Source organism: Aotus nancymaae, unplaced genomic scaffold (genome assembly GCF_030222135.1).
Source record: "Aotus nancymaae isolate 86718 unplaced genomic scaffold, 86718_ANA_hifiasm-v0.15.2.pri h1tg000003l, whole genome shotgun sequence".
Taxonomy (NCBI): Eukaryota; Metazoa; Chordata; class Mammalia; order Primates; family Aotidae; genus Aotus; species Aotus nancymaae.
Genome location: NW_026988414.1, coordinates 68,709,353 through 68,737,035, shown reverse-complemented (window position 1 = coordinate 68,737,035; position 27,683 = coordinate 68,709,353). Strand labels below are relative to the sequence as shown.

The 27,683-nt window shown below is 51.2% G+C and overlaps 1 protein-coding gene across 13 annotated transcripts in view; it reads left to right on the top strand.

The window, feature by feature from the left end:
• TLE3 (TLE family member 3, transcriptional corepressor) overlaps positions 1–27,683 on the top strand; it is a 48,752-nt gene that overhangs the window by 9,535 nt on the left and 11,534 nt on the right. For 4 of the 13 annotated variants that reach the window (XM_012451329.2, XM_012451326.2, XM_012451324.2 and 1 more), the window contains 5 exons: positions 11,360–11,422; positions 12,903–12,977; positions 21,549–21,750; positions 23,243–23,259; positions 27,019–27,138. In XM_012451329.2, the coding sequence (XP_012306752.1) occupies positions 11,360–11,422; positions 12,903–12,977; positions 21,549–21,750; positions 23,243–23,259; positions 27,019–27,138 (477 nt within the window). Of the gene's footprint in view, positions 1–11,359; positions 11,423–12,902; positions 13,008–21,545; positions 21,751–23,242; positions 23,260–27,018; positions 27,139–27,683 lie in introns of all 13 variants that reach the window. The other 9 variants (XM_012451328.2, XM_012451325.3, XM_012451327.2 and 6 more) reach the window with 3 other exon arrangements.

Here is a 27,683-nt window from a genome sequence, read left to right as displayed (position 1 = left end):
GTAAAGGGCTGAGTTCCCTGAAGGACCGGCCCATCTTGTATTTGTATTCACTGAGGTCCCGAACCCTGAGCAGTGCTTGGCCCATACTGGATCTACAGTGCATTCTGTGGGGACTCGAGGAGGGAAGGTAATATTCCATCCAGCTCACGTACTCTCTGACCCTGAATAGTGGTATGGACTCTTTGGGAAGAACAGAGACTTTCTTAGTTTTCTGACAGAGGCCTGTAGGCTGCAGACGTTGTGACTGTAGTTGTAAAGGTGTCATGAACCTTTATTTAAAAGTGTCTTTAATGTATCTTAGGCATCTTTTTCTTTTCATCTCACACTATGGACAGTTTTAAGTGCAGAAGGGGAAGAAGGCAGGGTGGGGGTGGGAAGAAGCGGACCTGGGGAAGAGACAGGTGCTGAATAGGCAAATGGGTAAACTCAGCTTGCCATGCCTTGGCTGTTTGGGCCTGGACTTCCGAGTGTCATGGCCTTATCTCATTCGCCTTTTAAATCTTTGACTGTTGTTCACAGCTCTCTGCCTTTTTTGGTTTGTGAATTTTGAATGAAAACTGTAGCAGGCCGATAGAAATTTCTTTGTCGTTTGCACTGGAAGGCTGAACTTTCCCTCAAATGGAGACTCAAATGCAGAAGAGCTCTTCCCACTATTGTTTTAGCACTGAATACCAAATGCAATTTGGGTACAGGGCAGGGCTCTCCTCCCTTCCTGGTCAGCCATGAAGACTGGAGATTTAGACTTCTACACCGCCCAGTCAGCTGCTACATGACCAAAAGGTTGGCAGAGGCGGCCTTCCACCCACTTTCCAGATCTTTCCCTTGGTCTAGGCCTCGACAGGTCTTTCCTGACTTTGGATCTGAAACTGACTATTCTGATAATACTGGCAGGGGCATGCTTTGGAACCGGTGATGCTTTGTGAGCCAGTGGTGATTTCTGCTGGGGAAAACGAAGAGAGGAAGCCAGTTTGGTGGGGACTAGTGAACAAGGGATGGGAGCCCATTCTAGCTCCCAGGTAGGGGTGGGGCACAAGAACTTCTATCAACCTTCCTGGCCTCTGTCCAAGAAGAAGTAGGAGACTCAGAGGGCTCAGAAGCAGCAGGTGATGCCAGATGGTCTGGAGGGAGGATCTAACTGGTCGGGTGGGATGGAGGAAGGAGGAGCATGGGGAGATAGAGGAAGTGAGGCTGTTGGCCCTGATTGATTGTTCAATAGGTCTTTAACTCATCCTTAAACCCTTACCTGCTTTTCCTAGAAGGAGGCCCCCTCCTTCGATCTCCCTCTCCAGTGAAGAAAGCTCAAGTCCAGTTCTTACTTTGCTTTGCCTAACAGCGGAAGTCCTGGGGAAAGACTGGAAGAATTGAGATTGATGATACAATCCCTGTCTCCGACCTTTTAATCCTTGGGATCTCCTACTTCATCCCAGAAACATGGGGAAATCTCTTATTTCATCCCAGAGACATGAAGCCAGGCTTGAAATGGGGGAAAAGCAGCCTGGTTTAGAGCCCTAGAGACCTGCCCCTCCCCTGCAGGGTCCTTCCACTGTTGGCCTGGGGTTGGCCTCCATGTCACCCCGTCCTTGTGTGTGGCTCCCACAGGACCAGCCTGCAGGAACTTGAGAAGTGTCTAGATTCTCCTTCCTCTTAGCCTTTTGGGTTTTCTCACTATTCTCTTACCTGGTTTTTTACCTTACTTCTCAAGAGACCCCTACCCACCTCTTCCTCGCTATCCATTTGCCCAGACCCCCTTCTTAAACTCCCAAGAGGTTGAATGCCCATTGGGCATTTTCCAGGCCTACCGGGTGATGGACGGGGCGGGTTCCCGATAAGCCAGTTTTTATTGGACAGCAGATTCTGTTCCTCCCTCAGAAGATGATAGATTCTTGCCGGGGATCCTGGAGAGTTAGGTGTAGAGCACCAGGAGCTGGGAGATTTGTCTTCATGACTTAGAGGTTGGCTTTGGAGTCAGACACCTTGGGTCAGAGTCCTAGGTCAGTTCCTATTGGCGTGTGACTCTGAGCAGACTGTTTGACCTCTGTCATCTTCAGTTTGCAGTAGAGATCATAATAACACGTGCCTGTTGGGGCAGTGCTGCTCAGTGGAACTTTCTGCAGTGATGGAAATGCTGTATGTCTGTACTCTTCAGTAAGGCAGCCACCAGCCACGTGTGGCTCTTAAGCACTTGAAACATGGCTACTGTGACTGAGGAACCGAGTTTGAAATTTAATTTTAATTAAAGCTGGCTAGCCACAGGTGGCTGGTGGCTTCATAAATTGTATAGTTACAGTTATAGGGAGTGCCATGACGGATGCATATAGCCTGCTTAGCACAATATCTTGCACATGGAAAGGCCGAAGCAAGGTAGTGTCACAAGGGGACAGAGTCCTCAGATTGTCAAGGCCTGAGACGTGGAGAACAAGATCCTTGGTGTTGCATATGTTGTAAGATTTCCTAGAGCCCTTTGCCACATGTGACTTGCTGTCTCTACAGTCCTGCAGCATAGGCACTGTGCATGCCACTCATCAGATAGCAGCACTGATGTTAAAAGGTTAAGTATGGCCGGGCACGGTGGCTCATGCCTATAATACCAGCACTTTGGGAGGCCGAGGCGAGTGAATCACGTGAGGTCGGGAGTTCGAGACCAGCCTGACCAACATGGAGAAACCCCATCTCTACTAAAAATACAAAATTAGTCAGGCCAGGTGGCTCGTGCCTGTAATCCCAGCTACTTAGGAGGCTGAAGCAGGAGAATCACTTGAACCTGGGAGGAGTAGAGGTGGTGGTGAGCCGAGATCGCACCATTGTACTCCAGCCTGGGCAACGAAAGGGAAAATCAGTCTCAAAAAGAAAACAGAGAGAGGTTAAGTAAGTTGCTTATTCTTGCATAGCAGACCAGCGGCCAGTTCAGAGCTGGAAACCAGGCCTGCTTCCCTCGTGGACCTCAGTGATCTTTATCCATAGGCCATACCAAGATGAAGTCTTTTGTGGTCTTCCCACATATCCACTCCCAGACCACCGTACTACAGGCGTTGATTCCAGTGCTGGGAAGAAACCAGATGTAACCTTTAAGAATTCAGTAAAACATGAGCGTCAGCCACATGTGGATCAGGGATTCTCAGCTTGGGTGCTGTTGACATTTGGGGCTAGATAATTTTTTGTGGTGAGGTTGTCCTCTGTGTTTAGGATGTTTGACAGCATGTCTAATCTCTACCCACTAGTTGTCGGTATCACTGCCCCATTGTGACGTCCAAAAATGTCTCTAGACATTGCCAGAATCCCTTGGGGAAACAATTACTATTGGTTGAGAGGCCTTCATAGAGAAGGAAGGAGTCTGGCTCTAACCTGGGGAGATTTGCTTACCACTTGGTCTTGCTTTGTGACACGGGACAGCTTCTTGCCCTCTCTGGGCCTCATTTGCCTCATCTGTAAAATGAGAGATCAAATGGTGTGGCTTGGGAGGAGGTCAGTTTGAGAAGAAGCAGCTCATATAAAATAAGTTTCTAAATGACTGTTTATTTTCATAGCCTAAGAAATGCCATCACTCCTGCCTTCCTTATTTGGAGAAAGAAGACCCTGTAACCCTTTTGATTTTAATTTACAGAAGAGCTATGTTCTTTGGTTGGGAAGAAGATGGCAGGTAGAGAGAATTGCCCCTTGGGTTTCCCCAAGAGTCCGTGCCCTTAAAAAGTCCTAGCCAGCATTTCATTTGTAGTGCTGACCCAATGGGGGGAGACCCCCCAAATTTAATGAGCTGTCTCTGCAAGGGTAATGTGACTTTTACAGCCTGTTGAGGGGCGAGGGGAGATTTGCATAATGTTCCAAGGGGGATTAGGTGGCTGGGGGTTGCCATGGCAACCCCACTGGGATGAATTGAGAATTTTTCCTCCTGGCAGGAGTTAGCCAATGGAGTCTGGGAAGGTGGGGGAGGGGGCGGGGGTTATCTGAGGGGAGGGAGGGAGGGAAAGAGAGAGGGAAGGATTGGGGTGGTGGTGCCTGGGATGAATGGGCAGTGCTGGGGGAAGGTGTAATCTGAAAAAGCACTCCCTGTTCTGTCTGTGCAAGCAAGCTCTTTGAGAGCCATCTCCCTCCACAAGTAGGGGTGGGAGGCAGGCAGAGTTTAGTGTGTTTGGGAACCAAGAAATTAAAGTGAACAAATATTTAAAGATTATTGGATCTTGTTAACAGGAAGCCCAGTAGTTGGAAACTCAGAGTCTGAGGAATGAAACTCTTAGAGTCCTAAAGCTAGGAGGGAGTTGAGCTGTCATCTGGGCCCTGTGGTGTCTCCCTCCAAGTCTGTGCTGGGTCTCCATGGAATGCTCCCAAGGGCAGGGCACTCACACAGGACCTAATTCATTTTTGAGAGCTCCGAGTATTATGCTGGATTCAGATATGCCTTCTTTATTCGGTGGAAACTGAGGCCCAAGTGCAGGGCTGATCTGGGCTAGGAATGCAGGGCTCTAGACTGTACGTTGCCACCTCTTTCCAGGCTCAGGTCACCTGGATGCATGCTTACTCGGCTTCACCATCCCCGACTCCCTTCCACTGTAGACCCCTGGAAGAAAAGGGGAGGTGGGATTCCTTTCAGGGAAGTGCGCAGAAGGGTCGTCCCAACCCCAGCAACCCCAAAGTCCCTTGCTGTTGGTTGGCTCTAGCTGGGGAAGGGTCAGTGTGTTTCTCTTCCCTGCCTTGAGTCCTCTCTGTCATCCTCACCCACCTGTGAAGGGCACAGGGGCTGGTGCCCAGAGTGTCCTCACAGGCAGGCGCAGGCCAGCATCTCCTTCCCTCCCCCAGGAGACAGATCCTCAGGGTCATACTGAGGGGGCTGGGCCTTTCTTGTACCAAGTCCTCCCAGCATAAAGAATTCAGCAGGCTTCCTTGGACAGCGTAAATATTTAATGGCGTTGTAGTTATATATAATTTGATCAATATGTCAGTGCTAAAAGGGCCTTTAAGAAGGCTCACCTATCATTGAGTGATCTGTGATGTGAACCTCAGCAGCCCCTCCAGTAGCAGGAGGGGCTACATTTCCCAGGGCTGCTGCATGGATCATTTGCTGACCGTGCTCCCCTTCTTACGTTGTAGCACTGCTTCCCCCCAGAGCCCATGGCGTGGATGGAACGGGGCCTGGGAGCAGCCCCCCCAGCTTTTGTTGGCTATCCTCCGGCGCCCCCCCGCCCCCCATGGACTTCCCTTCCTCTGCTTCTAGAACACCCACTTGCTTTATTTCAGTGTTCTCTGAGTTCGGCCTAAGGAGAAACTACCTGGCAAAGAATATCATCTTTCAGTCAAATCATTGAGGGGCTATCCATTTAGAATGGCCTAGGAAATGCAGTGGGATATTTTAAGTTAAAATTGCCCAGACGTGGTGTTCTGAATCTGGGTGATTGTGGCGCCTGGCTGCTGGGAGGCTGCTGGGAAGGTTGGGGCCGGGGCCATGTCTTTCTTCACAGCCTCCCACCCCAGCCTCTGTCTATAGCCCTGGGATTTAATTCAAGATGAAGCAGACTCTTCTTCAGACCCCTACAACTCAGTCAGAGAACCAGGTGAAACTGGATTAAAATTTAAGAACCCCAGAGCTGAATGAAACGACACCCCCCAAACACACACGTTTTCTAGAGGAGTAACCTGAGGCCGAGAGACCTGCTGGGATGAAAATCGTCACCTCGCCATGGCTTTGCAATGTAATTCACCTGTCAAAATGGGCAGGTCTCTTCCTCATCTCATCTTTTACACACATCCGCAGACCGGTGCGGTCTCCAGACTCACAGTACCATGCTCTTTGCAAGACACTGCCCTGATTTTCCGAGGAAGAAATCCTCATTTCACAAATAGCTAGAAACCTCATAGCGTCGGATGGCCGCTTGCCTGTCTAACAGACGTGGAATTACTTCCCACTGAATGCAACAACTTGGAGAACCCTGGCCTGGCTGTCTCAGCCCACCAACCAGTCTTCCCTTGTGAGTCACAGAAACTGCACAGTAGGGGCTTGCCACTTAGAAATATGACATCATTGTTCTTGCCTAGAGGCTCTTCCCTCCACAGTGAAGCGCAGTTTTGCTGATGGACAAATTTGGATGGCTCATGCTCTGAAGACTGGTCCTTGGCCCCTGGCCCTGGTCAGCCGCCCAGCCACCGGCCAGCATCCATCCACATCTCAAGGTGCTTTGGCTCTTGTCCACTGCTCCTTTGTAAATTCATGTGGTGCTGTGTTTTACAGATCTTTATGGAGGAGATGATATGCTGCACAGCAATTTGGGAATATTTAGGGTTCTAAAATTCTAAATGAGGGCTCCTGGATCTTACAAGTGATCTAGTTCATTCCTTCATTTTGCAGACAACAAAATTAATGCCCAGAGAAGGGAAGTGATTTGCCCAGAGTCACACAGCTAGATGGAGGCAGAGTTAGAGGTAAAACCAGGTCATTTCTGCATAACATTGGAGCAGAACATGCTCTTGAAAGGGGCAGTTTTCTTTTGTCTTCGTTTGGCTGAGGTTAAAAGGAATTGTGCATTCAGAGTCCACAGGTACACACGACAGGGCAGTTTAAAGCTAACAGATGTTTAGACTAACATCTAACATGTTTAGACTGTGTTGAACACAGTCACCTAAATCAAAAATAAAGGCAAGGTCCGGCTGGGTGCTGAAAGCCCAGGAGCAGGAGCTTGCTGGGGGGTGCGGATCAAGAGCAGGCTCCATCTCCCTTAAGTTAGTATCTTGGGTCAAGGGCCAAGGGCCAAGGATGACCTGAAGTAGCGGCAAGGGTGAAGTGTGATTGGAGAAATCGACTTTCAGAATGCTCAAGCAGCCTCGGTTTACAGCAAGACGTTCAGAGGTCCTGCTTTAATGAGGAGATGATCATGCAAATGGGAGCTACTAAGGCGCACGGAACAGATTGCTCTTTGGGAAATTACACTTGCCCCCCACTATCTTGTGTTCTGTCATTTATTTGCCTAACAATCTCCACAGAGTTGCAGGGCAGATGTTACTCCCAGCGCCCAGTTGGTAGTGCAGATTCTGAATGTAGCGGGACCTCTGTGCCCGCTTCTCTGAACTGCTTCTCTGTCTGTATCTAGTAGATTAGTTCCTTCTCAGGCACGATGTTTTTCCACCAACAAAGCCGCCTGCTTTGAACCATACTTGAAAAGAAGCTTTCAAAGGCGGCACCAGCCTCCCCGAACACCTTTTCCAAAGTGCTTTCCAAAGGGAGCCGTCTTCCCACCTCCCACCACCTCTCAGGTTCGCTTCTGAAGACCTGGCTCAAAAGCAGTGGCTTTGCGAGACCGAAATGGAGGGAAGGATGGAGGTTGGCCTCTGGGAGCTGCAGCCGCCTTATTGATAACAACAGATTGCGCTGAGTTATCAAAAGGAGCAACTTTCCAGCGTATGATTGAGTTCCAGTTTGTGATTTGTGACCTGTCCCAATTGTTGAGGTCACATGTCTTGATTTTTTTTTTTCCTTTTTTGGAACTGATGTTCAGAGCTTGTTTGAGTTGGAGCCAGTGCTGTTTTAACAGCTGTTCTAATCAGAAGTGCTGTCAATTATTAACCCTAATGGTGGTTTTTCTTTCAAAAATATTTCTCTAAGCTCTCTGGAAATGTCAGAATTTGGCTTCTTGGTAGGAAGTCATTTAGTGAAGTCACTTCATGGCTGGGCATCAGTTTCCCCGTCTGAGAAATGGAGGTGTTAAGCGCCTTCTCTGTGGGATTATTGCGGATGCACACGTGGTGAGTTGGGTGGGCGGATGTCAGCGGTCATTACTGTTAGGAGCGTTTCTGTTATGCCAACTTTCCATTTCCAGGAACTTCCCCTCCCCCAAGCGCCACCTTCCAAAAAGTAAACATTTCTTAAAAATATTGAGTGAAAATCTTTCCTGTTCATGCTTCAACACTGCAGAGTGCACAGAGCCCATCCTCAGGGTTGGACAGCCTGTGTAGAGATGAGGGAAGGCCCGGTCCCTGCTTCCACTTTGTGGGGAGACCCTCTGCAAGAGGGTACTAGCAATGATGGCACAGTGACAGCTGGGAGAGATGGGAAGTGCTTGCTCCATACCCCTTTCCCAGGGAAGGAGCTGGGTTTCGGTTGGGAGAACTTTTACCTTGGACCAGGAGGTTCTCCCGACGGAAACCCAGCCCCTCCCCTCTGCCTGCCTCAACCCTACACAGTTCTGCCTTGTGATATGCCAAAGGCAGAGAGGCCTCTCTTCATGGAACGTGGGCCTCAGGAAAGACAGCCTGAACGCCACTACCCCAGGCTTCTGGAAGGTTCTGTATCTGTGTGGCGTTGTTGCGATGACCCTCAGTTGATGCTTGTTTGTGGTGTTGGGAGGCAGGAACTACTTTAGGAGGGTGGAAGGTGAGAATGAGAGGGAACTTGCCCTGAGCCACCCAGCTGTGGTCACCTGGTGGCCGGGATGGCTACATAAAGCCTAGGAGATCCCTTGTCCTCATAACCAGAGTGGGCTGTGCTCCAGACCAGCCCTGTGGGAAGATCCTGTCTGTGGGAAGCCTTTGGCCACGTGTTTGCTGAAGGGTGGGGAAGGGGAAGGTCAGCTGCTTTTCTTTTTTTTTTTTTTGTCAGCTCGCAAGACCCTGACCCTTGACTGTTTGCCAGTGGAAGGAGGCCACAGCCAGAACCCTTTTATAATCACTCTGCCCGCTTCCCCCACTGCGACTGTGAGAGATAGCTGTCGAGGAGGCCAGAGTGACTGAGGATGTTCTGAGCTTGCCCCCTGCCTTTCTGGCCATGAGGAGGGCCAGTGGCCAGAGACCCATCTAGGTCACTTGCAGTTGGCCTGGCTTGCAGGTGCCACCCCACCCCGTTGGTGAAGGGCTCAGGCCACTGGCCACCTACCAGCCAGTTGTATGTCAACACTCCATCCACCACAACCCCTCCCACAGATGCTGCCCACGCTGGGGCAGGCCCAGATCTGCAGCCAGGGGCCACTGCAATGTGAAGTCTCAATAAATGCAGGGGTGCCGGTGATGTTATTCTTTGGGCCAGACATTTATGAAGCACCTACTGTGTGCCGGGCACTGCTCTATCTTTGTTTAAAATAACAGGCCTTGGACCTGTGAGCCTCCTAAACTGTAAGATTGGTTTCTTTTGTCTAGTTTTGTTTCTAACCTATCTTTTGATTCTTATTTGGCGCATGAACGCACAGGTGAGCGCACCTGTCACTCTGTGCAGGTTTGGAGGGAGATGCAGCCTATGCTTGTTTCCAGAACTCCTGCCCTATCCAACCTGGACCTTTACACTTCATTCCCCATTTCTACTACCTGTCGATTTAGGCGAGGAAAAAATAAGCAGAGTGAGGAAGGACTCTGTTTGGGAGAGCTCTTCCCACTTAACTAGATAGATAATTTATATAATGATTGTTTAGTAATCCTCCTGGGTTCCTTAGAGGATGAATGATGGGTGTTTAGTGAGTGATGGGTGGAGAAGCCAGGGATGCTGCTAAAGGCCCTGCAGTGTGCAGAATGGCTTCACACATCAGTGAATTATCTGACCCCATATGTCAATAGCATGGTGTTTGAGAACCCCTGATGTATGGTGTCCTGGCTAGAGTGCCCCACACGTGTGTGAATGTGGAGTCCCAGTGGGTCTGAGCTGGGCAGTTTGGAAGTGGGGGCCCTTGTTGACACAGTTGGCCTGGGATATGAGTGACAGCCCTTCACAGCATGAATTATCTCTCCCCAAATGCCAACAGTGGTGCCGGCTGGGAAACACTGACTCTGTTCCTGAGGAGCTAGAGTGTTCCAGGCAGAAAGCTGACAGCAGTGATCCCTCGTCCTCTCCCTGCCAGGACCCCCCACTGTAGCGGACAGGCTCTGTAGGCTGGTGATCCCTGCCGCTGTGGCCGGCAGCCCAGGACGCAGGCCTACAAAGCCCATAAGGCTCTTTAGTTGATGGCTTGCCTGTCCACAAACCAGAGGCGTCCTCTTTAGTGGCCAAGGGTGGAGGGGTTGGAGGGTGTTAGCCCCAGGAATTCTTCTGAAGTCTAGGGTCTATTTGTATGCCTTCGGATGGCATTGTTTTTATTTTAAGTGTGCAAGGATTTCTCATCCAGAATCATTTGACATGCAGATGATCACAGATTTTTAAAGGCTGTTGTCATGGTTTTGTCTCTGAAAGATTGCTATGTGCTGATGAAAGCTTTGAAGCCAGCTTTGGGACCTCAGTCCTGGCAGGCTCAGATTCAGAATGAGATAAGAAAAGCAATTCTGCAGTCGGCTGTCGGTGGTTCTAGGCCTTTCTGTCTGGACTCAGTTAACCCTTTAGCACCACTCTTGATCTGAGATCTAAACTTTGCATAGGATGCTGCTGGAAACTGTTGATTTTCTAAATGCAGTCTTTTCTGGGATGTTGGGAGATGAGGCAGAGAATTGCTCCACCTTTCTAAGGTTGGCTTCTGTGAGGGATTAGGGATCTAATGAATTACGGTCTGAGCAGCTTCTTAGACAAGGCATTGCTATATCCCAAAAAATGAAGTGTTGGCTGGGTGTGGTGGCTCATGCCTGTAGTCCCAGCACTTTGGGAGGCTAAGGTGAGCAGATCGCTTGAGCCCAAGAGTTCGAAACCAGCCTGGGCAATGTGGTGAAACTCAGTCTCTACAAAAATACAAAAATTAGCCGGGCATGGCGGTGCACCTGTAGTCCCAGATACTTGGGAGGCTGAGGCAGGAGAATCGTGAGCCCAGGAAGTCGAGGCTGAGTGAGCCAAAAATTGCACCACTGCACACCAACCTGGATGACAATGAGGCCCCATCTCAAAGGAAAATAAAAAAAAGAAAGAAAGAAAGAGGCTTAATGATAGGATTTCAAGCTGGTAGCAAATATAATGGGGGAGTGATTAGTCTTGATGAGGGAGAGGCTAGCCCCAGGGAACCCTTTGCCACATAGGGGCCACTTACCAGCTCTGTCTCATTTGTTTGAGAGCTCCCATCCTGTTGGTACGGGGCACCAGCAGGCAAAGCAAAGTTCCTCCCTTACTAACCTGTGTTTCACTCTTACAATGGATTTTGCTGGGTTTTGGGGGTGATTTTTATTTCATTTTGCTTTAATTAGGGATTCCATCCAGAGGTTGCAAACTGTATTCTGAACCAAACATGTAGACCACCTCTGATGGAAATTGGAGCTCCCCAAAATGTAGGCAGCCTGGCTGCAAGGGAGTTGAAAGAGATTTTTTCATGCTATGGATTCAGCTAGAACCTCCTGGCTGGAGGTGGACTGAGGCCAGAAAGCGTGGAGCCCAGTGGAGAGGGGCTGTGGTTTGGAGGGATTTTGGATTTCCACTTGTCTGTGACATTTCGGTGACTCGATTTATTTGCCTCACCTTCATGTGGTCTCCTTCCCTTTGCAGACAGAGATTGCGAAGAGACTGAACACAATTTTAGCACAGATCATGCCTTTCCTGTCACAGGAGGTAAGACCTTCTTTTATTATTTCTTCCTTTTCTTTCCAAATCAGCCCAGTGGCTGGTGGGGTCTCACTGGAGCTTGAGCCCCAGCCCCAGCCCCTGTCCATTCATACTGACTGAGCTGACAACCTGGAGATTTCCAGATCCTTCTCTGGCCAGTCTGGGGGCAGGGGGCCACATCAGAGGGACAGTTTGCTCCTTCTTCTGGTAGAATTGTTTTCTCTGCCGTTGCCTGAGTCCAGAGGTGGGGGTTCTGGCATGCGACCTAACCAGCAGTGGGCAGTGGGTGCCTCTTTCCCATCCAAACTAGCATCCCCAGCCCAAAGGGGACCTCAGTCCCTGCTACAGAGTGCCCTTGCCGAGAGCATAACCAGATGGTCATGTCACCTAAGCACACCTTCCAAGGGACCTCCATTTGGGGCAGCAGCTGGATCAGTGGGTGATCTGAGAGAAATGTCTCCAAAGAAGCTCCCTGGTGTCGACTAGACAGCTAGGCTGACTTTAGCGGGGTCTCTTTCTGTCCCCTGATTTCACTCCAGCCAGGGCAGGCCCTGCCCTCTACTCGCCCTCAGTGGCTGGGACCATGTCAGCTCCCTCACAGACTCCTGGGTCTTGGACACAGAGTGGTGACCAATAAATGACTGAATTAATATATAAGAATCAATGGCCTCGGAGCTTGCGGCCCAGTAGGGGAGACAGCTGTGTATGTGGTTGGTACTACCTCAAAGCGAAAGGGAATTAATGCAACAACTTTTTTTTTTTAAAAACTTTATTTTTTTAAGAGCAGTTTTAGGTTCACAGAGATTTCCCATATCCTCCCTGACTATCAGCATCTTCACCAGAGGGGTACATTTACTGCAGCTGATGAATCTACATTGACACATCATCACCCAAAGTCCATATACATTAGGGTTTGTTTTGCTACTTTTTCTTTCTTTATCTGTTTATCTGGAAACATACTTTGTTTTCTCTCTACTTAGACAGATATGGATAAGGTGTATGTAGACACACTTTTCCCCCAAATCCTTTGAGTGTAAATTGCAGATATCCTGACAATTCACCACTAGCTACTATAACTGCGTCTCCTAAAAATAGGGATACCCTCCTTCATGATTGCAGTACTCTTACTGTGTTTAGGAAATTAGTAATCATTCTGTAATACATCATCTGATATCCAGCTCATATGCAAATTGCATGGAAAAATTTTTGTGCGCGTGGTTGACTAATAGCCATCTTTTGGCATCCATCTTTATTTTAGAACTTAAAAGGAAGTTTCAATTGCAAAAGTAATACATGCTTATTGAAAAAGGTCTAAGAGAGAAGGTGAAATCACCTGTCACCCGCCCGCCTCCTTGTGCCCTGTGTTCAGTGGGGGCTCCTCTGTCTGCTCTGAGCCTCCCTGAGAGGCCCTGCCAGTGCTGCGCAGCCTGTCACCTCCTCTCTCCAGGAGGGTGGCTGCACCTAACACGTGCCCTCTTTCCTCCAGCACCAGCAGCAGGTGGCGCAGGCAGTGGAACGCGCCAAGCAGGTCACCATGACGGAGCTGAACGCCATCATCGGGGTACGTGGACTCCCCAATCTGCCTCTTACCGTGTGTATAGCCCTTTTATTCCTCTCATTTACCATAACCAGAGATTGACCCTGACCTTAGCTGGCCTCAAAGAATGGCGGCCCCAGGGCTCCGGCTTCTGCAAGCATCCCAAGGGCTTGGACCCATGTGGGGCTGCTTCCCCATTGGCTCCCCAGTTGCCTCCTAGTCCTCAAACTAAAGGGGAGCCAGACATGCCTCGAATCCAGCACTTCAGCCATCTGCCTCATCTTCCCCTGGCTTTTGGTAGACCTAGGGTCACTCTCAACGCCAGGCCGACTGGCCAGTGCCTGGCCACTTTCTCACACTTCCCCCGGGGCCTGTCTGCCTCCTCCCTGGCAGAAGTCTGCCCTTCTTTGGCCGCCTGGGATCAGAACAGTCTCTGCTGTACTGTTGATGTGCATCGTGCTGTGAAATTTGAGTTTGCGTCTTGCTGTCCCATGCGCGGAGATGCCTGGCCGAGCACTCGTGATGTAGGCTTGTGAACTCCAGCTGGGGAGCCTACACTGGTCTTCCTGACCTTCTAGAAGTCCCGTCTCCCCCTTACATAGGAAAATGTACCCAAGAGTGCTCTGTGAGGCCCACTTCTGGACTGGCCCCTTTGTGGAAGGGGAAGCTGGGTCTACCTGGCTTGTATGTTTAATGGATTTCTTAGGTTCAAGTGGCATCTGCCTCCTGCTTGCTGCTTTGGTGTGAGGCTAGCATATTTAAGATAAGCCCCTGAGGAAGAAGAGTCTTTGCAGTGTGACTTTGGGCAAAGCTCTTACCTTGGGGTGTACCTGTCCACCTTACATCTCTAAAAGGAAGGGAGTGGGTGGGATCACTTGTTTCCCCGTCCATGGAGGAGCTTCTGGACAGTACAGATTCGTAGTCTTTTCCATAGGTCTGGGAATAGGACTGGGAGTCTGGAACGATTTCCAGTTCATTCTGAAGCGTAGTTAGGTAGGGAAGCAATGGACTGATTCAACCCTAACATTCTGGGAACCTGGTTCATCTTCTTTCCTCTTTCTGTTCTTACGAGAAGTCACTATTTCAAGGTGGAACCAAAGTCTCCAGAATTTTCTTCTGCTTGATGGGAAACATGATGACTCTTGACTTTTCCGTCTGGGGCAGAAACCTGGAGGTCCATGTTTTAGTCATGGTTCTTCCCCCACGTGACCTTTGGCAAGTCCCTTCTCTTCCTTGGGCCTCAGTTCCTATATCTGTAAAGGGAGAGGGTACACCAGCTCATCTCTTTGAGCACTCCTGACTCCTACCAGGAATGCTGGGAGGCTGGAATCCCGGAGTGACACATGGACACGGACCCTCCATCACGCCGTCAGGACCCGTGATGGCTGCAGAGTCCTTTGGTGAAGGCAGCCCAGTGGGTTTGTCCTTCTGGGCTGAGCCCACAGGGACACTGCTTAGTGCTGCTTGGAGGTGGTGGGGGAGGCAAGCGTTGGCCTGGTTTGAATCCTGGCCTACTGTGTGGAATGGGCAGAGAGGAGTCTCGAAACTGGAATGTGAGGGAGTGTTCAGTGCTGGAAGACAGCACCCCAGGAGGGCAAATCATGGTATTTTAACGTTTGAAGTATCTTCAGAGATCATCTAGCCCAGGGATCGTCAACCTTGACGCTGTTGAAATTTGGGGCTAGATCATTCTTTGCTGTCCTGTGCGTTGTGGGATGTTCAGCAGCATCCTTGGCCTGTAGCCACCAGAGGTCAATCACACCCCCCACACTCGTGACACCCCAAAATGTCTCTCGACATTGCCAAATGTCTGTAGGAGGCAAAATGGCCCCTGGTTGAGAACCACTGATCTAGCTCAGTGCCCTTGTTTTACAGAGAGGGGAAATATTATGATGTTGAGGAGCAAAGCCAGGCCAGAGGCCCAGGTGGCTGACTCACAGCTCAGAGCTCCTGGCCCTGGTGCAGCCCTGGAGGGTGGCCTGTGTCCTCTGTCTCAGTGCCCGGCTCTCAGCTTGGTGGTTCTGCTGCTAGTGGTAGCAGGGGGCTGCAGGGATAGGACATAACTTGTGAATTCTGTTTTCTGAAATTTCTCCTCTTCCAGCTCCTCACCCCCATCTCCTGTCTAACCATCTTCTTGAGGTTTCCAGGCAAAGTTCTCCTACCCCTGCAGTGACCACAGCAGGGTCTCCTCTCCACCTCTGCCTCCCTCTTTGGAACTAAAATCCTCTTATGAAAATAATTTTTTTTAAGTTTTAAGAAAGGCATAAAACTGGGGGAGAAGCACTGCTTGGCTTAGCTGTACTTCCTTTAAGTAATATTTAGGAAGATACAAGTTAGGTCGAGGCAGCTCGAGGCAGACATTGGAATTCAATTAAAGCCAACGAGTGGGGCCTGTGACCCCCATTTTCAAGGTAATTGCTTCTCCAGCTCTGAGTGAACGCAGCCATCGCCCTGTCTGTCATTAAGCAGGCAGCCGTCTAATCGCCGTGCCTGACAGAGCCTCACAAGGCAGGAATTACGGACAGCCGAGGCATGCTCACGCTGGGGAGCCGTGCTTGACTGCACTCCAGCGAAGGAGGTCCCTAAGCTAGTCAGGGCATTCTTTATCTCCTCTTTGAGGAGAGCAGAGAGCGAGCCTGCAGCTGAGCCGCCTCTGGGAAGCCAGGTGTAGAGAAGGATGGCAGGGGGTGCAGAGCCACGGGCTGAGCAAAAGGACAGGCACCCTGGCCCCAGCAGGAAAGGGCAGGAGAGGAGGGTCCCAGGAGGCTCTTGGCAGCTACCAGTGGCTACCCCCACGGCACTGCTGGATTTGCTGCTCTGGAAGGAAACGCAGCTGGCACCCTGGTCTAGGACTTAGAGGGAGGGCTTTGGGCAAGTCACTTTCTTCCTCTGGGCCTCAGTTTCTCCATCTGCCTACTTGTTTAATGACCTTCTTGCTTATGGATTTGAAAGAGTCTGAGGTCGTGGCTCAGCCCAACTCAAAGAGAAATCAGATACCTCTGGCATGGGCAGGGAGGTAGCTGGTGGCATGTTGATCATGAGGATGGTAAGAAAAGGCAGGATCCGAGGTCAGGGTGGTGTGTCTGGAAAGGGGAAGGAAAGATGGATCAAGGGAACTGGGCTCTCCAGCCAAGCCTGCCCACTCCCTTGCTGGACCTCAAGGGTCCACCGAGAGCAGACAGGTAGAAGATGGTCTCCTAGCTAGGGCCTGGCAAGACTTGGTTACTGAAGCCCTGTTTCTGGTACATGCTTCTTGGATAAATGAATGGCAGGGGCTTTGGAGAAGGATAAGATTCCTGAGCACGAGGAGGGAAATTTGACCCTTGGTCAGCAACTTGCAGAAGGCAGTATCTATCTTTCCCAAGCAGATTTAAGACCCGGTGAGCTGATATGTCTATCACCCATTTCTGGAACCCTCTTTTTCCATTGCTGCATCGTGGCCCAGATCTTTGGACCGGAAATTGGAGGGGCTCTCATCTACTCACTCACTGACAACACTGACAATTTGGTCTGCATTCCCTAGGAAATTAACAGTAGGGGAGATGTCATAGAGCATCGACTTGATTTTTTTTTTTAAGTGGGAGGGAGGGAAGAAAGAGGGAGGTTGTAGCTTGTCACAAAATACACAGGGTATTTGGAAGCCACACCTAAGGTTCTTGCATCCACTCCAGAATGTGAATGAGGTGAATTCAGTTGAATGGATTTTACGTGAGGGGAAAGGATGGCCAAGAGAGTGTGCCTTAGGATCCGTCTTTGAGCCAGTCAGCCGTGGTGGAGGGAGGTAACGCTGAATTTGAGTCTGGGCTCTGGTTGCTGCCGGCTTGGTGGAGCTGCTCCGCCTCCCAAGCCTGTTCGCCATCTCTGAAGTGGGGATCACAAGGGTTGTTGTGAACACTAAAAGCTATTACCGAACCCAGAAGCTCAATGCGCGTGGGGCTGTGGTGCCCCCTGAGTGATGCGAAAGAGATGGAGCAATCAGAGGCCCGGAGCCGTTCTCCGTATCCGTGGAGTGCAGGAAGCGTTCATTTTACGCAGTCAGGACCCTGCTTTGCCTCCTCTGGTGGGAGTCCTCAGCGTGCCTTGGTTCTGGAAATGCTTAGACAACTTCACTGAGTTCATTCCAAATTGTGAACCCGAGAAATGGAGGATTCAACCAGCCAGCGAAGGCATAAGGCGTGATGTGTGTAATCCAATTAGACATACGCTGCAAGCAAGATCTTCCCTTCCTCCTCTCTTGGAAGTGACCGCACCTTCTGAGCCAGGCCATGGGCACTTATCACTTGTGTAGAGTACAGGTTCCTTGGCTTGTTTGTGCTCTGGCAGGAAATGTTCAAGGAGGGAAAAGTGAACGCTCATGCGTGGGCCTGGTTCCAGATTCCTAGCCCCTCTTTGGGAGCGGGGGTACAACGGGGAAGTGACTTTCTTTCATGTTGTGGATGGAGAAGTTCCCATACTGGAAGGAATGATATAAGCTGGAGACAGGCGGTCTCAGTTTGTGGAACTGATTCCATTTCTCTGCCATGGGGAAAGCTACCCAGTTGAAAACAGTATCATCCTCCCACTCAGACATCACTGTGTTTGAGCACACTGTGCTCTGAAGCCAGCAGACGTGTTGCAGGGGATAGGAATACAGCCTGAGGATAGCTGTGCCCTGCCTGCCTGCCTGCGGAGGTGCCGAGCTGTGATAGGGACGGAATCAGGTGGGGCCTTGCCAGCTGGCCCCCAGACCTGTCAGGGAAAAATCTTCATTTCACTCTCTGTTGTACCCACTCGTGACTGTTGCTAGCAGATCCTCCACCCGACAACCCTGGCATCTGCTCTCACACTGAGGAAGGAGCCCTGGAGTTTGGCTCTCCTGTCCCTGCTTCGCAGAGTCTGCTGGGCCGGTCCTCGCTGTGCCTTCCGACCATCCCAAGGAGACCTCGGGGGAGTTTCTGGCTCTTTGCAGCAGGTTGCTTTTGCCCTCAAAGATAAGGAATGCTTCAGTTTTGCCTGGGAGATTCCTTTACTCTTTTGCAAAAAGGACACTCCTACCTGACAAGACTAAAGCTGAAAACCAGCCTCTCAGCCTTGGATGCTTAACAGCTTTGAAAGCCACTGTCTGCCATACGGCCGCTGCTGCCTCGGATCCAAGATTCTGACGTTGTTCACTGGTTCATGTTTTGGGCAAGCAGGACACCTCATGACCCCATTGATGCTTCCTGTCCCAACTGACTGTTCTAGCTGCATCTCATTGGGCCTTAGAGGGCGGCATGGCGCTGGGAGGTGGCTGGCTACCAGTGGGTGTGACGCACCTGTGGATGCTGTTTCTCAGCCTCTTCATGTACATTTTCCAAAATGTTCACGAATTTACCCAGAAGACATGTACTGAGCAAATGTGCCAGGCACTGTTAGAGGTGCTAGGATGGAGAAGACACAGTCTCTGTTCCTGGAACTCACAGGTTGCCAAGCAGTGCATAAAGGCGAAAGAAACGTTTACACCTGGGATCCATCCGTAGTGTTTGCTAAGGTTGACTGAGCACCTGCTCTGTTTTTACCTGTAGTCACATATTTGATCCTTCCACAACCCAGAGAGGCTGGCTGACTAGTCCGAGGACTCATATCTGCTAAAGGATAGAGTTGAAGTCCGCCTTATTTTATCTGGCTCCACTGTCTGAGCTGTTAGAGCTCTTAGAACAGAGAAATCCATTCTGACCAGTATGATGGGGAGGGTGTCCAGAGGAGACGGCCTTTGAACTGGGCAAAGCCGGGCCTAGAAGGTTGGGTAGGAGAGGAGACTTTACCTGGTAAGATAAAAGTCCGGGTGTGTGGAGCTGTTCAGCTCCATCTTTCCTTGGGAACAAATGTTCAATGCACATTTTCTCTAGAAACAGACTTGTTCGTGAAAGGCGTTAGCTCTGTCTGCAGGCAGCAAAGCTGTATCTTTGAAGCCTTCCTCCCCCTCCTCTTCCTCAAGCGATCTTATTGGCTCTGCACCGTAAAATGCGGATTAAGGCCTGGCACGGTGGCTCATGCCTGTAATCTCAGCACCTTGGGAGGCCAAGGCGGGTGGATCACTAGGTCAAGAGATCAAGACCATCTTGGCCAACATGGTGAAACCCCGTCTCTACTAAAAAAAACACACAAAAATTAGCTGGGTGTGGTGGCACGTGCCTGTAGTTCCAGCTACTCAGGAGGCTGAGGCAGGAGAATCGCTTGAACGCTTGAACTCGGGAGGCAGAGGTTGCAGTGAGCCGGGATGGTGCCATTGCACTCCATCCTGGCCACAGAGTGAGATTCCGTCTTAAAAAAAAAAATGCAGATTAAATATCTCAGCCCTTGTTTTCTGGGATTTTACTGAATAGTTATCACTGGGAGAATTAATGGACCTACCAGCAATTGGAACCACAGGGGCCCTATTGGAGACTCATTTTAAAAACCAGGTATCCAGATAATGTATTGTTCAACCACATCAGGGAATACTAGGTAGCCATTAAAAAGGACAAGAAAATTTTTTCAGAACATTCCTAAATTAAAATCAAGCTGTATAGTAGTATGGTTCACAAGAGTCCATTTCTGCAGAAATACATTTGAAATGTGTAGATTTTCATAAAGAAAAACCTAGGCAGATTAACAGTAGACTCTTCTGAGGGTAGGATTGAAGGGTAATTAAAAAAATTTTTTTAACATATACTTATTTTTAGTATTTTCTTAAAATGAGCATGTATTAGTTTTGTAATAAGATATAAAAAAATCACATTTTCTTTAAAAAGAAAAAGTGGAGGAGCTCAGAGTAAGCTCCCATCTGAAAGAAGCTGGAGTTTCTTAGCTGGGAGGGGTTGCATCTCCACATTGGACTCTGTGATGCTGGCTCCAGAGGCCCGCCTAGCTTTGTGTCTGCCATAGTGTCTCAGTGCAGATGTGGGGTCAGCCCACCCTGGGACAGTGCCCATGAACTGCCTCGCAACAGACATCACAGAGACTCTGACAGCTTTGAGTAATGGCCACAGTGCCAGCCTTTCACCCACAACTGACAAAGGGAGCCCTCTGGGGCCAGCAGTGCCATGGCTGCTGTGGCTGGGATGAGGCCAGGTGGACGGTTTGCAGCTTCCTTGGGGGAGGGTAGGTAGGTAGGGCCCTTTATCCATAACCTGAGACACTTACTACCTCCTCCTGCTAGAGCCATGGGCCTTCACTGTATTCTGTTATCTGTTCACAGTTGCCAGGAAGCCATCTCATATTGACAGGCGAGCTCCCTCAGTAAGGTGTGAGATCTGGAAGCTTCTCAGATCTATTCTGTATGGCAGTCTCCACCAACCCCTCCTGCTTTGGGGATCTTCTTAGGAACGAACATTGTTTGGATGAGGGTGGTGGTTGACAGATTTACTAGTGGCGGGATTTGGACAATTACTGGCTGCCTACCCCAGCCCCCTAAGCATCTATTAAATGGGCACAACCCCTCCCTGGCCAGGTGGTTGGAAGGTGCCCAGGCATTCATTCAGGCATTCAGTAAATGTTGGTTCTCTTCTCTTCCACTACTTGAAAAGAAAGATGCGTGCATAGGTGGATACCAGCATTCCTAACTTCTGCAGTAGTGGAGAAGCTGGGTGTGTGGAAGGGAGAGGAGAGTGAAGCCCCTGAGGCTAGTGTTGAGTAGGGAAGTTGGGCCTCTGGAACCAGGGCCGCAGAGTCCTGGGGAGGAGACAGGGAGAACTGCATTGTTGTTGACGATGATACTGACTTGCTGCATGGCAAGTTTTAAGAAGGGTTCGGGAATCCATTTTAAACTCTTTGTAAATGTTAGCTACTGCCATGAGGCTTCGTGAATAGTAGCTGTGTGCCATGAATTGCTGCATACATTGTCTTACAATCATTCTCTGGGGTCTGCTGCCTCCCCTCTTTACAGATAAGGAAATTTGAGGCTCAAGGACTTGAAGTAACCTGCCCCAGGCCACACAGCTAGGAAGTGCCAGAGCTGGGATTTCAGTCCTGTCTGTCTATTCCAAAGCCTCTGCTGTTGCAGTTACCCAGTTCTCCACTAATGTCTGGTGACGTTAGCTCTCATTCCATTGGCCCCCAGCTTTTCTGGCTCTGGGGCCTTTGCTGTGATGACCTGCCCTGCCCCTGCTCTGGAAGGCAGGCTTGGAGTTCCTAAGAAATAAGGAGTCTTCCCCAGAGTCCAGCCTCAGGGTGGGAGATGCTGGCAGCTAATGCTGAAGGCATGTACGCATGAGCAAACACTGCCAGTGCTGTGAGCTTAAAAATGGATCCCTCTCACTCAGAGGGAACCCCATGACTGTGTGGTTTTTTAATGCATGCATTATTTATCTCAGGCTTGGAAACGAACATTGAGAGATTTCTTCCTGAAACCGGGGTACGGGGGGGGCTTGAAGACATAAATCTTTACATTGCAGTCTATTAACAGACTTCGTTCAGTGAGACACTCGTGTGGACTGAGCAGGGGGCAAAGGTTTTGGGGGTGCTTCCCCCTGCCACCCACTCAATGAAGGAGTGAGAGGGATGGGAAGAGCTGCTTCCTCCCTCCCTCCCGAGGTGGCCACGCCTCCCTTGCCCTCCCGGGCTCAGCTGTACTCATCACTGACTTCATTGCAGCAGCAGCAACTCCAGGCGCAGCACCTCTCCCATGCCACACACGGCCCCCCGGTCCAGTTGCCACCCCACCCATCAGGTCTCCAGCCTCCAGGAATCCCCCCGGTGACGGGGAGCAGCTCCGGGCTGCTGGCACTGGGCGCTCTGGGCAGCCAGGCCCACCTGACGGTGAAGGATGAGAAGAACCACCATGAACTCGATCACAGAGGTGGGCCTGGGCTGGGCCAGAGGGTGGGGCGGGGCGGGGCTGGGCGTGGACCCTCATAGGCCTTGCCGTGAGTGGACCCAGCAAACGCAGTCACTCTAGGACCAGGAGTTAGCAAAGATTTGGAGCCATCTGTTGAAAACCTGGCTCATGGAAGCTAACGCCATCCACGTTCCATGCACCTTTTCCTAATCCTTGGTGTGGACCTAGTATTCTCTGTCCTGAAGACCTTGATGTTCATCTGGAGCTCTGTCCCATCTTCGACAAACCCCTGCCTGTCCTTCAGGGTCCAACCCCAGTCCACCCCTTCAGGATGCCTTCCTGGTCGGACTAGGGCCCTTTTTTAAGTTCCCATAAGAGTTTAAGAGTTGGGATGCCACGGCTAAGTATCCTCTTACATCCTACCCCTGGAAAATGTGATCACCAAGATCATCAGTTCTCTAGGACAGGGGCCAGGTTCCTGGGTGTTTTCCTTACATCTATGTCCCACCAATGCAGGAACCCGGGAAAGGTGCATAGTCAGAGCTCAGGTAAAGGGTATCTGACTGCCTGTCAGTAGGAGTAGTGCACACTCCAGCAGGAGATCATCTGGAGTCAGAACTTGTTCCCTGATCCTTCACCACATACCTTACCATGAGTACCCAGGAAGCCGCACCAAGCGTGGCCTCAGAGGGGTACATCGGATCAGGAAAGAGAAGGGCCTGGCTCCCTGGGAGACCCTTTTCAAAAATTACCGCCATGTGCACTTTGCCCTTAGATATGGTATTTACTGGGGCATGTAGCCAACACCTTCTGAGCACTAGGGACCTGGCATGTCACCATCCTGCCTTGGCCCAGGCCACAGGGCGGTAGCCAGTCCCAGGAACTGGAGGCTACATTTTTTGTCTTACTGTGGGATGGTCCTCTTAGCAGAGGAAGGGGGACCTCCCCCCAGCAGACAGGAGAATTGGGGAGCTAGTGCTTAGCTGGGCAAATTATCAGAGGCTTCAGCTTTTTGGGGCATCCTAACAAAGAATCAGAAAATGGTGTTAATTCCAAAAACAGAATTAAAGAAACCACTCTTAAATTCCCCCACCTTTTTTTTTTAAACAATAAAGTTCTTAACTCCCAGGTCCTACTGGTATTTTGTATGGCATGATCCCTCCCAAGCCTGTGGCCTTAAGAACGCTAGTCTGCCAAACAGTGAACTTGGTACCCTCTGGCATGACAGGGAGAACTGGGTCAGAGGCCTCCCCTGCCCACCCCAGGGGACTGGAGGGGCAGGGGCATTACTGGAATTGGGGTGGCGAATTTCCAAACCGGGAAATGCCACCTAATGGCCCTGCCTTGACTAATCCACGGGGACAGCAATCCAGGCCTTCTGCCCATTTTAAAACCAGTGCACTAGAAAATCACAAAAGCCAGCTGAACTTAGACTGACCTTTTTCTTTTCTTTTTTGTCTTTTTGTCTCGGGGGGCCTGACCTTCCTCCTATCCTGGTCTTCCTTCCCCAAAGAGAGAGAATCCAGTGCGGTAAGTATTGGCACTCTGGAACCCGTAGGGGTGTGTGGGTACTGGGAGGAGGTGGGACTCTGGGCTCCCAGAATCACGGGCCTGAGACCCAGTGGTGTCCAAAATTGGCTTCTGGGTTCCCAGTTCTGCTCTATGGGTTGAAACGGGGGGTTTTGTTTGTTTACTGGTGCTGAGCTGGGAGACCTGGCTTCAGTGCTGATGTCTCAGTCCAGAGCCAGTAGTGGTAGTGGCAGGGTGAGGGGTAGTTACTGTCATAAAATGGGAGCTGCTGTCACCTGTTGAGACTGACCTTCAATTGTGGAAGCCCTTCATCTCTCCAGGCTTTAGGTCTGCCATTTGTCAAATGAAGAGCTTCGGCTAAATGAGCTCTAACTCCCTTTCAGATGAGAGGTGACACTCTGAGAGGTCAGCTGACCAGCCCTGGGTCTTCCATTGCCAGGGGCTTTGTGGAGTCCGTGGACTAAACCCAGGGCATAGGACCCAGGTGTCCCATGTCCAGGGCCAGGGTTCTTACCCACCCCCCAGCTTGGATGCCTCCTGTATGATCTTGCATCCTCCCCATTCTCTTCAAACGCCTGCGGTTTCTCCCTGCTCTGGGCTTTCACTCGATTTAAGAAAGTGCTAGCAGGCGAGCATTAAGGCCAGGCCGCCTGCGTGTCTGCCAGCTCTGAGATTTGTTGTAAATCTTTCTGATCACACTGAGGCTCCGAGGTTCTGTTTCAAGTGAATAAGCCTTCTGAATAAGCACAGTGGAGTCTGGATAAAAAAAATCCTCCAGCGATTAGCAAAGCTATTTTATTCCTCATCGCCGTCCTTGTATCTGGGGCCATCTAATCTGTTAGGATGGCTTTGGTTATTACCTCGTGTTAAGTAGGACTTGGAAGGTCAGGCAGTTAACTAACCATCTAGACAGCAGCTTCTTTGGGCAGCTCTCTCCAACCCAACCCTCCTTCCCTCATGGCCCTCCCCCTGCCCAGGCTGACTTTTTAAACCTCCCATTAGCAGCGAGGCTGGTGTCTCCTCGTGCCCTGCCTACATGCTCATGGCTAGGTATCTACGAGAGGAGTCCTTGAAGCTGAAATTCCACGTTCACTGCCTCAGTACTGATCCTCTAACAGTGGCATTTTTGGAGAGGCACTTTGCCTAGGTAGGTGGAGGGCTGGATTGGACATTATAAGGCTGAAGTCTGGTCCCAGCTTTGAGACCCTGCTTAGTTCTCTTGGCCTCACTGAGCCTCAGTTTCCTTATCCATGCCATGGGAATAATTCCAGCTCAGCCAGCCTCTCAGCTTTGTTTAGGAAGACCCATTATAACCTGACGGAGGGTCCACATTACCTGGGTAATGGCAGTGGAACTGGACAGGGAGGGGGAGGCCCAGCGCTCTTTAAAGGGCATGAGTCTTTACCTCATCCTCATCCCTCTTGGCTTCTGGCTCTGTGCCCCATCTGTGAAAGTTTTCTGCGAAAAGAACGCGCCCCCTCGAGAACCCCCAAGAGCTGGGCTTTTTACCGTACTCGCTGAGGTCCATGCATGGCACACACGGTCCACCGGCGACTCCAACGGGAATGAATCAAGACGCTGGGCAGAGGCAGCAGTGGGCAGCTCGGGCCCGAGGCTGTGCGCATGCATGTAGCGACGGTGTCAGGGGCGGTGTAGACTGAAATAATCAGGCTTTGGAAACCAGGTTGTCAACAGATGAGGCCTACAGCAGGAAGGACAGGGCTGTGTCAGAGTGGGAGGGGGGACGGGGGGACGGGCTGGAAGCTGTCCCAGAGGGGTTAGTCTGGAGTCCAATTAGAGGTAGCTTCATTCATATTTCCTTGCCTAGCCGAAGCAATAAAAAATACTTAGTTTTTTGGCCGCCTGCCAGCCAGAGGCGGGCTGGATCGATGCCGCTAAATGCCTGACATGACTCTCCGGTAGCGGCGAGGGTTTTCAGCCTGACTGCATGAGAAGAAAGAGCTCGCTGTTCTCCCGAGCTGAGCACCGGGTCGCAAAGAGAAACACGAGCAGCCGCACGCCCCCTCCCCTGCCCGCCCGCCCGCCCTCGAGGGGCAGCCAGCGCGAGGGGCTGGAAGCATTTCTGCTTAGCACAGGGTGGCCGCCACCGTCAGAGGAAATGAAATGAAATGACGGTGATTTTTCTGCCGGCGATTGCAGCAGCTAATTGAATTGCGGCTGTGCGCGCATCGCCGCCGCTCCTGCATGGCTGTGGGGAAGCTTGAGCTGCAGTTCCATTATAACCTCCATTTTTTCTTCAAGGCTTGATAACTCTGCCATTTTAATTCGCTTCAGGCAGAAACTTGGCAGGGAAGGGCTGCCCAGAAACCGGCTTAGGAAAGGAAATTAAGTTCTGAGGCTGGTGGCCGCACCATTCCCACCGAATACCGCCCAGTCCCATTCCCTCCAGGTGGCCCTGGCCCCTGAGCCACCCTTGGCCTCTGAGAAAGTGGAGAAGACAAGAGAAGCCTCATTCCATTTGCCTTCTGATGCTCTTCTCTTCCGAACAGATGCTCCTCTGTCTCCATGTGACCTCCCGTGTTGCATGGGGACTGGGACCTTGGATGGGCTGGCCTTTCCTTCCAGCGCCATCATAACTGGCCCATGAGCTCCTGGAGCGCAGGGATTGTGTCTTATTCATTGTGCCACTTCTAGCCTGCAGCACCAGGCCTGACCCAGGACAGCTGCTCGGAAATTGGTGGGTGGTGAAGGTTAAGTTTGGGCTCTTAGGAAGGAGTAAACCTCATGGGTATCGTAGAGGGGGGCATTGGTCCTGATGTTATTCTCTGTGCACAGAGGTTTGCTGGCCGGTGCCCTTGCCAGTGGCTCCTCCCTCCCTGCTCCCCGGCCCGGCGGGAACAGCCACGTGGTGATTTCTGAGCACTCCGAACCCCCGGGACTGCTCCACCATCTTGCCTCTTCCCAGGCCTCCCATCCCAAAGGCTTCTCATCCTCATTTGCTTTATAGCTGAGGGAGAACTCATGAAAATGAGGAATTCCCTTTGTGCCACCTTCAGGGAAGCTTGGGCACATTCTTCAAACTCTCAGGGTCCCCACTTGGTGATGGCTACCAAGGCAGTCACTGTCCCTGCCCTTGCACCTTTTCCTGTCTGTCAGAGGGAAAGGCTTCATGACGTTGCATTTTTGTTTTTTTTACAACCCTGGTGTTTCTCCGGAGTTGCTGACAGCCTTGCCGCGGAGGCGGGGGTGTTCACTCTGAACGCTCAGCTGCTCATCTCCACTGGGAAGTCGGTGGCTGCCTGACGCCCTCCTTCCCTATCAATCTCCCCATTCCTGTTTGGCTCAGCAGATGAAGTATTGCTCATGGCCCCCACCTGTCAACTCAGATCCATCTTACAAGACTCAATGCAAATTCCACTTATCCCTCCTTTGAGCAAATGAGTGCAGCAGGCGCGAGATGGGTGGTGAACGAGACCCGGGTGACCCTTGTCCTCACGGAGTATAGTCTCACAGGCCAGAAGGCAGGCTGCTCGCTGCAGGGTTAATTATTTAATAGCAGTGGCAGAGCTGCAAAAGAGAACTGGGGATGCTCCCAGGGCATCTCCCTGGGGACTCAGTCTGGGGAGTGGGGAAGGCTTCCCTGGCGAGGCTCTGATGGAGCCACAATCTGCAGGGCAGAGAGGAGTTCAGCTTGTCTTCCCTCCCCTGACCTCCGTGTCACCTGCACTTAGCCGTGTGCGGATGTGTGAGTCGTTACATGCAGCAGAGAGTTTGAACCCTGAACCCTCTTGCTTTCAGAATAACTCTGTGTCACCCTCGGAAAGCCTCCGGGCCAGTGAGAAGCACCGGGGCTCTGCGGACTACAGCATGGAAGCCAAGAAGCGGAAGGCGGAGGAGAAGGACAGCTTGAGCCGATACGTACGTCCGAGGCATGGTGGCGCCGCTGGGGTTTCTGTTGGGTAGGGCAGGGAGTGTCTGCAGGGCCCAAGCTATGGCCAGGGTCCTCTTGTGGTTGGCAGTGAGTCAGAGAAGCACAGGTGGGCATAGGTGGCCCCATCGAGGAGAGCAGGGTGAGGACGGAGCTAGGGTAACGTTCATACACGCTGTGAGCATGCAAGCCACCGTGGGGCGCAGGTGGATGGGGAGGTCGTCCCGGCCTCCATGGGGTCTCTTCCCACAGACGGCCCAACAGCCCCTTGCTGCTGTCACGGTGCTGCCAGAATTCCACTCGGCTCTAAGGGGCTGCTCCTGGCACCCCCAAAATGTGGACCCTACAGTCCTCTCAGTCTGCCCCAGGCATGCACCCACCTGGCTGCCCAGTCATGGCTTTTACCAGCCCTTTAATGGGATGCCCCTGGCATGTGAGACCCTAGTGGAACATGGCTGTCACGTTGCCCTGTGCCAGGATGTGAGGGCTGAGAACTGGGACAGAGGAAAGGGGAGGATATGGTGCAGGGCTTCAG